This window comes from Leptidea sinapis, chromosome 4 (genome assembly GCF_905404315.1).
Source record: "Leptidea sinapis chromosome 4, ilLepSina1.1, whole genome shotgun sequence".
NCBI lineage: Eukaryota > Metazoa > Arthropoda > Insecta > Lepidoptera > Pieridae > Leptidea > Leptidea sinapis.
This window is the reverse complement of record NC_066268.1, coordinates 2,101,196-2,113,134: the sequence shown is the minus strand read 5'-3', so window position 1 is coordinate 2,113,134 and position 11,939 is coordinate 2,101,196. Positions and strand designations below refer to the sequence as shown.

The following is an 11,939-nucleotide window of genomic DNA, read 5'->3' as shown; positions in this document are numbered from 1 at the left end:
GTTTTAGGTATATTTTGCATATAGGTTTAAATTTTTTATGGAAATCTTCAAATGCTGTTAAATTTTACTATTATCGATAACTTGCATTGTGTATTAGGTAATATTTGTTATTAACTATGGCACAAACCTTATGCCTTCAATGTATATATGAATACATCTCATACGAGCAATACGATAGACAGTAGGTCTGACTGAACTCTGGCGTCGTGCATTATGCAAAATGAAATGAAAAAAGTATTGAAGTCTTGTATATTATATAAACATTTATTCTTTTTATTTATGATAGTGCTTTTAAAGAAATAAATGAAACAACATATGAATAGATCGGTCTTCCATAGGTTCATTTAAACAACTGTGATATCCCAGTTCTAAAGTTTAATATGTTTGTGAAATATACAGATAACTATTACAAATTGCTCCTTAGCAGTTTAAAATTACAGATTCCAAAAAGAAAGAATAGCTAGCACATTTATGATAGTTACAAATAATACAATGCGCACTCCAGACTCCAGCGAGCAAGACTTAGGATGCGAACAATAACTGTCGACAGCTATAATATTGTAATAAATGCTGTGACCGGTGAAAAACCTGGAATCCACATTCACAAAAACTCTCCTGAAGATGGAAGTTTGAAGACATTGATTCAATGGTTATCTGTTTCTATGATTAGGATTGGGAGGTATTGATAAGATTATAAAAACCTATGGATGTAACACTAAATGTAGTTAAAACTTAAAAATCTCTTCCAACTGCTACCTTTATCCTTATTCATAATAAGGATAAAGGTAGCAGTTGGAAGTACGTAGCAGCCGTATACTAAAACAGATGGCCGTTGGGGCCAAAAGTCTCGAATGGCGACCTGCGTGGTCCACTCGAGGACGACCGGAAGACGCAGTGTTAGTAGGCCCCCCACAAGATTGACCGACGATCTGGTCAAGATCGCCGGAATAGGTTGGATGAGGGCAGCGCAGGACCGATCGTCGTGGAAATCTTTGGGGGAGGCCTTTATTCAGCAGTGGACGTCATCCGGCTGATGATGATGATACTTAAACCAAATCGCTGCACTACTTCGCAGCGTTATTCAAGGAATGTGATAAACACTTTCTTATCAAACAAAATCTTTTCGATATTGTATTGCCATAAAATTACCGTATTTAAATTGCTCCACTAGCTCACTCATGCTGTCTATCGTATGTTTACGTGTCAGACAACTATGAAAAAGTTTTATTACTAGAAATATATGTTATTTACACAAAACTGCACTGTTGAAAAAGATTTAGACAATTATTGTAATAAAATTATATCTTATGAGAAATCAAAACAATGCAAACTTATACTTTTTAAACACCGGACCTTTATATTAGTAATTACGTGAATTTAGTTCAAACATATTATTCTGATTCGTATTTTGTTGGGATATATTGTTATTATATTAAGAGACATGACCACGGATTAATTTATTTATTTGATTTGCTTAATATGTACGCTGAAAGTAGTTAGGAAATACATAGGTATATTTCATTTGAATCTGTAGCTACTCAATAGCGGAAAGTACAATACAAAAAATATTACTTCATAAAAGCCAAATATCAATAAGCTTAATACTCGTAAATATATTAACTATTATAGCCACGCATTTAAAGCTGGACCTATATTTCACCATTGGGTAAAAAGTTGAACCTATTCTTTATGATTGGGTAAAAAGTTGGGCCTCTTCTTTGCACGGGTTGACTACTAAGTGGGCACCGCAGCGTCGGCTTTTTCTTCCGTGGAGCAGCAATGCGCAAATATTATTGTGTGTCGGTTTAAATTGTTGACGAGCGCAATTGCGATGCCGTTAAGAAGTTTGGGTTCAATCAATCCTGAGCGGCACTGAATTATAATGTAAAAGACATTTCATTAACTTACGGTGAACTTTAAGTTTGCATCTCTCAAAAAAATAATAGTCTCCAGTGAATAAGCTTGCGCAAACTTGGAATTTGCTTGTTTTAGCTAGCTTTCTAAGACAGGTGATCCTTATAGAAACATAACGGTCGGTTCTTGCAAAATTTTAATCATAGGTACTTTCTTATATATTTCCTATATGGATATTCCTTCATGTATTATCCAGCATGGATATTCATCATTGTCCAGCTGTGTTTTAGTGAAGCACCATGTTTTCCATATGTTATTTATACTATATTATGTACTAACTAATCGTAGAAACTTTATTGGTCAATGATTTAAATTTTATGTTTTGTCTTTTAGTTGTATTAAATTGTACTGTTTGTTTTCTGAATAAAATAAAAATCTTTGTTGCGTACTTTCCGCATTGACTCCGCTAAGGTTAAATAATTTGATTGTTGAGAATATATAAATTAATGTTTATTTAAAATTTCGGATCAAAATATCTTTGTTTTAATTGTAATTGATATCGATCATAATATAATTTGAAAAAACTTTTAAGATTATATATTTATGCAGGTAAATCACCTTTAACAAAGGCAACGAAATAGAAATAGTAACTTATTCATAGGAAAAGGAAAAATAAAATTGTATAATACTTCAAATTATTTTTCCCTTCCATGGTATTGCAAATCAGAAGCGTGAGTCAATTTAAAAAAATCTCGAAATTGTATTTCCATTTGTAACATTGGCACCCCTTGCTACCTGGCCCCTAGAGCGACCGCACCTCAGGGCTGTCGCTGCCAAAATATTAAATAGCTGATTACAAATGTTGACCTATTTATGTTATAGTGTTATTATTACATAATATTATATTATCTGTCTGTTACAATAAAGAATTACAAGTTTAATTAATTCTGAAATCTCAAAAAAAAAGTTACTGGTTTTGTTCCTGACAATTTTGTCTTTGTAAAGGTGATTTCCATATAATTGAAGTATTTAGTGTTTTGCAAAACCTTGTGAATACACAGCACTGTAGTGATATAAAGAGCTTTTATCAATAATATTTGTTTTATACTTACACTCATATCAAGCGGTACTGTCGTTTTGTTGTAGCTAATAAAGTGGTTCGTATAATTCATGTTTTATTTGTTAATCTTTTTTTTTACTTAAAATTGTCAAGGTGTTCACAAAACTTGATAAAATTCCTTTTACAGTTCAGTCGATGCTTACAGTTCCACGATTTTCTCGTCCGTTTCGATGATAAAATTTCACAAATGTCTTCAATTGCGCAATCCTCAATTGTTTTCGACATTTTCACAGCTGTCACAGTCTATCACACTACCACATCTAGACGTATGAATTATGTAAGACTTTATATATTTTATTCATGTAAGAGGATGAGAAAACGAAAGTTTTGATCACATCATTCAGTTTCAACAAAAAAAGGGACAGACGGTCCAGTACACTGATAAAGCTCAAAAGTTGTGGATAATATTTGAAGGATTAAGAGAGACAATATTATGGACTGTATTACATCCCAAGGATATAAAAGATCGACTTACCGGGATGAGGTTTTATACAATCAAAATCATATCTACATAATGTATTTATACATATCAAACATTTACTTTAAATTAAAAGGCAAAATTAAAAGTACTTTTTAATCAATTATATATTATATAAACCTGATGTTATAACCACCACCCACATTTTCTTCACCAGAGGAATCTCAGGAGCGTCGCCAGTCTTTAAGAAAGGTGTACTCCCTTTTTTTTGAAGGTACCCATGTCATATCGTCCTGGAAACCGCACCGCACCGCATAAGAAAGCTCATTCCACAGCTTGGTTGTACGTGGAAGAAAGTTCCTTGAAAATCGCACGGTGGAGGCCACATTCAGATGGTGGGGGTGATATCCTATTTGTGGCGTGTCGTGCGAAGCTAGAATTCAGCTCCAAGAAGCAGCTCTTTGGAACGCTCCCCGTGATAGATGCGGTAGACGGTAGACACACAATAAAGCGACGTCGGTACACATCTGTTACAACTCTCTGTTCTTTTATTATTATTATATTTTTTATATTCAACTAGCGGTCGCAAAACAGCTCACTGGTGGTAAACCGATAAAAATGGTCTTAAATAGACTACCTACAGTATATTTCCACTTTTGTAAATATTGCGTGTGGACAATATTTTTAATTTTTAGTCATTTGAAGTGGGTTTACATTAATAAGAAAATAGTATCACAATACAGCTAAATACCCAGATATTTACATGACTCTTGACACAAAGCCCGGCTGGAAGGCTCACATCAAGAAGAAAAGAGAACAATTAGAACTTCGTTTTAAGAATATATACTGGCAGAAGCCTGACACTCAAGAAGGATGACACTCAAAGATGTCAGTACAAAATAAAGTTTAAATGTACAAGAAAGTCCTTATGCTTGTATGGACTTATGGGATCCAGCTGTGGGGCTGCACCAAACAAACAAATATTCAAATCTTACAACGTTTCCAGAATAAAGTATTAAGGGAAATTGTGAACGCACCTTGGTCCCTTTGAAACAGCGATCTCCAACGGGACCTCAACATCGAGATCGTTGACAAAGTAATACAAGAATACGCTGAAGCTCATCAACATAGGCTTCACCATCACGTGAACGTCGAGGCAATCCAGCTCCTTGACTTGACTAAAACGAACAAAACTATTTGAGTTAGTGTAGTGCTAGTGAATTAGTGCAATACAATATAAAAATTGTGATATTATGTATAAAAGACACATGAACAAAGTGACTTAATAAGCGACATTAAGAAATGTGTTTACGGACATTCTTAGTATAATCTATCTAGCAGTTCAAGTTAAAGTAGAATTACTTATTAGTCTAAGTTAAGGCTAGATTGTAATGGAAGTAGGGCAACATTACAATAACTATATTATTACGTTCCCTAGAGGAATAAAAAAAATTGATGTGGGCAATTCAGCTAACTGGTCACTAACCGGTGCAATGCATTATTCATTCAGCAACGCACCATACATTTCATTCACATTTCACGCCACACTTTTTTTTTAAGAAAAGTAACAAGGCAACCTAAGATGTTAACGCAATGGCAAGCGATACGCCCTGCCCTTCATCATAAATAGTTCCGCTTTTGATTGAACTCAAAATTCTGAGCGGCACCGCAATGGCGCTCGTCACTGATACAAGTTCATTATATAGTTTGTGCAGCGACATCTAGTGTCAAGTAGAAAATTCTGGAGAAAATACAATGCCAGAAGCTTAAAACCATTGGTAAGTTTGGCGTCGATTAAATTTATCAATATATTTGTTTTGAAAAAGAATATGAATACTGAATGATAATTTCGATAGATGATTATTCAGTTCATTATAACTTCTACTTATAGAATTGATTATTTATGATAAAAATTATAATACATATATGAATTCTATTAAATTTGGAATTAGTATGTACTTTGATTAATGAGAGTGTTACACACTTCAATAAAATACTTGTTGATAGATTAAAACGCGTGTAATTCTCTTTCAATATGTTATTCATTGTTAGACCCACTTGCCTCCTTTGATCTGACAGGTCGTTCGTTGGTGATGCTTACTATAAAGACGGGAGACAAAATAAATAATAGTTTAAAAAAAAAACTAAAGAACACGCTTTATATAAAATTCAACTAAAAAATAGAAAATAAATTTAAATTGAAAATAGTGTAAAAAAATATTATATATTTCATTATAAAAAAAGCGTGGGATGTAGAAGAATTATTATTTTAATAATATCTTAAAAAGCACCCCACGCTTTTTTTATAATGAAATATATATATATATATATATGTATTTATATATATATATATATATATATATATATATATATATATATATATATATAATATTTTTTACACTATTTTCAATTCAAATTTATCTTCTATTTTTTAAGTTGAATTTTATATAAAGCGTGTTCTTTAGTTTTTTTTTAACTATTATTTATTTTTCATTTTTTAGTTAATTTTTTAGATTTAATGAAGGGATTTTAATATTTGCGAATAAAAATATTTTAGTTATATTGAAACATTACTTAATTCAGCTAGCCCGAGATCCCCGAACTACTTCTTATAATAATTAGATGAGTTAAATCACGCATTAATAATTTATAATGGAAATATAAATTCACCGCCATCTATTCGCTTCTAAACGAATTAGATACTTTAATTTTGTGGAACTGTCTTGACATGTCACGCGTTTCCTTTGTAGTTTCCAATAAATTACTAGATGGCGCTTATTAGTGATTTATTTATTTAAAAATTATATAAATTAACAAAAATCATATTATGCAAATAGAAAAATTGAATAATTTTATCAAATTAGTGTAATGTCATCGGTCCTCGATAAATCTACAAAGTTTGAACGAAATCTAGCCGTTTAAAGTGGGTCAAAATCGCGCCCAAAGAAGTCGATACAAACATACAAACATACAAGTGAAGCTAATATAAAGCGTGTAAAAAGAGCTGGGAACGACCTTACAAAATTGATCAGAGATCGGCACAGAACCGTGACATGTGGATGCACTTGGCGGAGATCTATGTGTCAGAGGACGCTTGGGAGGATGATTGGGAACCAAAGTTTTGAATTATTTCTGTAATTTATTACTTCAACTTTTTGTATATCGAATCAATAATAAGGGCTACTTTATAATATAATTGTCTAATAACTATCGAGCGAGATGTTATCATAAGAATTGATAAAATTAAAGGCCTTTTTAGTATTTTTTAAATTAATAGTACATAACATATTAATAATATAATTTACACGTCTAGATGTCGTTGTGCGCGTGCAACGTATAATAGTCAAATAAATCTTCAATAACATCAAAAAGGTACTGTAAACGTCATTATGTTTTGTTTTTATGTCAATGTAATTTTGCAGCTATAAACGTATTTAAATATTCGTTTATTGTATTTTGGTTTGATTTGTCCTTGTTACCAATGCTCTAAATAAATAAAATAATCAATGTAATTTGTCAGAAATGTGTCAAATGTCAATAATTGTTACTTGTCAATTATTTATATATAAATAATAATCTGCAAAATATTACCGCGTAGCAACGCTTCGACGTACATGAAAAGAGTTTCGTTCCAGACGTTTTTACCCGTCGAGGGTATCCCTCCGCATCGTCCCATAAGGAACTTTGTTCCAATTTTTCGATACCTGTTGGCTTACCTTTTTATACGTGTGTGAGTTGATTAGGGCGCGCGAAGACGTCCACTGCTGGACAAAGGCCTCCCCCAAAGATCGCCATGAAATTGGCCCTGCGCTGCCTCTTCTTGAAATTGAATTAATGAAATTTGATTTTCTTTAAATAATTGGCACGAGACCGCATGCGAGCGCTATTTAAAAAGTTATTTTGGTGGTAATCTGACCATGGAATCGGATTTTGCAGATCACATGTCATCATTAAGCAACTGAAGGAAAGATAGCCTATATAACTACGCAGTCAGTCCAACAGTAAATATTTTTAAACGACAATCCCAAAATATTTACTCATAAAATATAAGATTGATAGAAAATAAGTGATAAAGATATTTATTTTACTTTGCATTCTATAGGTTGCGAGCACCTGGCCATGATACATTCTCGAAACCGTCTGTTTGTTTACAAGTTGAATGTTCGCTGATATCGAGCGAGCGTCGAGTGCTGTCTCGAAGCTTCGATGCGAAACTTCTATATTTGTCATTGGCATAGGTCAGTGTCAATGACAATGGGTTATTGACATGTATAAATTTATAAATAGTATAATTAAAATGTTATTGAATTTACTATAACATGCTTAAGAATGTTTAGACGGAATTTAATAGGTATAAAATTTTTGGCTGCCTCTCTATCCATTTCGTCTATTCACCTAAATGTTAGGTAACGCATGAAATGTGATGTACAAAATCAGATTCCATTATCAGATTACCTCCTAAACAAATTTCTTATACAGACAATGTCGCGGTCACGTGCGGCCTCGTACCAATTTTTTTAAGAAATCTCTTGTTGGACGTGCAAACTGACTGGATATCAATATTAGTATAACGTTGTTCTTTGAACAATATATTCTTTGCTTTCAATGAGAATTTGCAATAAAAAATGACAAATCATGTTAAAGTTCAAATTATGTCATGATAATGATGATAATCAGTTTTTCTCTGATTGAATAACTGAAATAAGTAGACTGTCGCTGTGAAAACTTCGAATAAAATTGAGGTTGACTGTTAACCTCTATTTTGAGCAATGCACGCTAACACAAAGTGGCATACAAATCGAGAGTGTAAGACGTAGCTTGTCACGCATACTAAAGTAATAAACCTGGCCTGTTTTCATCGGTTGTCTAATAGCAAGAGGCTCTATCTAGAGGTATAAATTATCTATGGTTTCAATACCTATAACAAAAAATATGCACTTATCTTGGTCTTGTTATTATAATATTATTACAACAACAACTTATAAGAAAAGAAAATATTTTTAAAGATGTTATGAAAGCCTCGCCTAGTATCGGAATACTGTGTTTCGAAATTTCGAGCGATTGCCAATTCCGTGGCCATCTGGAGGGCAAAGCCAAATTGTCTTCGAAGAAACTGGGCGTCATAAATAGAGCACGGCAATACTTCAAGCCGGCCCACATTTTAGCGCTCTACAAAGCGCAGGTCCGGCCACACATGGAGTATTGCTGTCATCTCTGGTCTGGCGCACCCCAGTATCAGCTCGATCCATTTGACCGCGTGCAACGCAGAGCAGCTCGAATTGTCGGGGACCCAGCACTCTGTGAACGGCTGGATCAATTGGCGTTGCGTAGAGACGTCGCTTCACTGTGTGTCTTCTACCGCATTTATCACGGGGAGTGTTCCGAAGAGCTTTTTAACCTGATTCCTGCCGCCGAATTCCACCTTCGAGTACCACGACACGCCACAAGTTAGGATATCATCCCCACCATCTGCATGTGTGGCGGTCCTCCACAGTGCGGTTTTCAAGGAGCTTTCTTTCTCGTCTACGAAGCTGTGGAATGAGCTTCCTTGTGCGGTGTTTCCGGGATGATACGACATGGGTACCTTCAAAAAAAGCGCTTACACCTTCCTTAAAGGCCGGCAACGCTCCTGTGATTCCTCTGGTGTTGCAAGAGATTGTGGGCGGCGGTGATCACTTAACAACAGGTGACCCGTACGCTCGTTTGTCCTCCTATTCCATAAAAAAAAAACCTGGAATAATGTGATACTTAATAAGTAATTCTACCTTGCTTGCATCTTGCATGTATTTCGGGTAACAGACATGCAGTTTAACTAACCAGAACATTTAAGCACTAGAGAAACACAGCATCACACAGAATTGAGAGAAAAATAATAAAAATAAAATACAGGACAAAGTATCCCTCAAAACAATGAGGATTAAATATAAAATTAAGGGTATGAGATGTTTGTTAAAACTTGAAAATTGACATTATTAATTTGGAGCAAAAAAGACAAATGGGCAGAAGACGTGACCAACCATGAAAGGGCAGACAGCGCCAAAGATAGGAGGATGACATAAAAAATGCATCTCTCTTTCTGTTAGACAACCGATAAAAACAGGCCAGGATCATTAGTTTAGTTTGCGTGACAAGCTACGTCTTGCACTCACGATTTGTATGACAGTTTGTGTTAGTGTGCGTGAATTGCTCTAAATAGAGGTTAGTTCTAAATTCAAATTCATCGACGTTTTCATAGCTGTTATAGTCTATTTAGACGTATAAATGATAAAAGAGATTGAACATTGTGGAAAAATCTTGAAGGCCTATGCTGAATAAAAAATAATCAATAAAAGGTACTGCCTGTGTAAAATAAATTGTTCATGCTATTTTATGTAATTATACCGTAGATAAAATAGATAGTTATATTTAATTTTTTTAAATATAAACACCAGATTTTTAGAGATGGCCATGGCAACCCTACTTCCAAGCAAAAATTATTCTGAACATAACAAGAGTCAGCTCAAACTAATAAAAATTGATTTGATTTGTTTGATAAATTTCAACAAACTCATTTGTAGTTATGAAAATATTCTCATATTCGACATGGACGTATCTACCATTTGCGATTATCGATTCACATGACATAAACCTGATGATGACAGGTACCTATAATTAGGTTTACTTACTTAAAATAAAATTATTAGTCCCCACAATCAATATAATCCCCGACTACTTAGTCAAAAATCCTGAATCTGCAAAAGAAGAGATAATATTTTTCACTACCTATGTACAATTATTTTAGAAAATATTATTTAACTATTATTGGTACCTACTAGGAACCCTAGGTTGCTAACCCTATTTTATAATATAGTAACCTACTATTTAAGGTGTCTACCTACTAATTACTATTATTTGAAAATTATATAGTTATAGTAAGCTATATTTTCTCACCATACAGAGCGCATATTTTCTGTGATGAACAAATTGGAATTATGAGCGCAATAAACCCAGTATCAGTGCAGATAGGAGTCTTATAAAAGATTTAAAATTAAAACCAATCAATAAAGGCTCAAAGCAATAAAAAATATTCATTTAAGATATGTTATAAAAATATATTATATACTTGCATTAATCCCCTGCCTACTATATTTTTTTGGGAACTCCATCCAAAAATACTATACCTGTAAGGTCTTAGAAAATTGGCAGCCCTAAAGTCAAAGTCAAAATACTATCCTAATACTACTAATAATACCCTAGTACCTACACATACATCATTAAAAAGTACATAACTAAGTCAAGCATAAATTAAATACTGAAAAGTTATGTATCCAAATTACTAATCACAATCGATACATATCTATGTATATAAATAAACGTAATTTAATTGTCTAACTATATTAAAACATAACGCTTATTACTTGTTTACAAACAAAAGTCGCCGGCCGGCGCGACTTCTAGATGTCATTCATGAATTTTCGCGAACACGCCGTATGCAGTTTGCGGCAATAAGTGCGAAAGAGACAGCATGACAAAAGCGTCTAGAATATTCTACTTATCGCTAGATGGCGGGCATGAATACTATATAAAGAGCACCCAATCGCGGAACGACAAATTATTTGAACAAAGCAATTGAAGTGTGAAGTTCTCGGAGTATCTACTCAGCAATTCTTCTTGTGTTTTACGGAGTAAATTTATTTATTAAACGTGAAACATGTCTATGCTGCCATACATTTTCAACGACTGGCCGTACAGGCCCAGCCGTTTGCTGGATCAAGAATTTGGATTGGCTCTAACACCAAACGATCTTCTCGCCGTTACTACACCCATGGTTTCTAGAGATTACTACAGACCTTGGAGACAGCTAGCTGCTGCAGCTCGCGACATCGGCTCCAGCATCAAATCCGATAAAGACAAATTTCAGCTCAACTTGGACGTGCAGCATTTCGCCCCTGAAGAAATTACAGTTAAAACGGCTGATGGCTTCATCATTGTGGAAGGGAAACATGAAGAGAAGAAGGATGAGCACGGATATATCTCCAGACAGTTTGTTCGGAGGTACGCTCTGCCCAAAGAATGTAATATGGAGGCTGTGGAGTCCAGGTTGTCTTCGGATGGCGTATTGACCGTCACTGCACCGAAACAAACATCAGCATTGAAAAACGAAAAAAGTATTCCAATTCAACAAACTGGTCCTGTAAGAAAGGAAATTAAAGACGGTATGGAGGAGACAGGCAAGAAAGAACAAAGTTAAATCAAGTATAGAAATTTCCGATTTTTATTTTATAGGTATTGTAAAAAGACTGTATAGCATTTTCTGTTTTTTCTCGAAATCTTTATATGTGTAATTGTTTCTGATAAAGTTTAGAAATAAATCGATTTGTTTATTATACTTTGTTTTAATTTGCTTTTTCGTGTAAATTGTTTCGTGAAATTAAAATGCCTCATAGAATTGGATTGAATCTAAGCTCGCTACTTTTGTGTACCGCGATAGTTTCGCCATAGATTACAAGTTACTCCTACAATGGAAATATGTACTCCTTAGGCTTGATGATTACTAATTATAAAAAC

The 11,939-nt window shown here is 33.9% G+C and overlaps 1 protein-coding gene across 1 annotated transcript; it reads left to right on the top strand.

Moving 5' to 3' along the window:
• The first annotated feature begins 10,970 nt into the window (after positions 1 to 10,970).
• On the top strand, positions 10,971 to 11,758 carry LOC126980088 (protein lethal(2)essential for life-like). The gene has a single exon (XM_050829703.1). The coding sequence runs from the start codon at positions 11,083 to 11,085 to the stop codon at positions 11,620 to 11,622; it is 540 nt and encodes a 179-aa protein (XP_050685660.1). The 5' UTR covers positions 10,971 to 11,082; the 3' UTR covers positions 11,623 to 11,758.
• Positions 11,759 to 11,939: the final 181 nt, after the last annotated feature.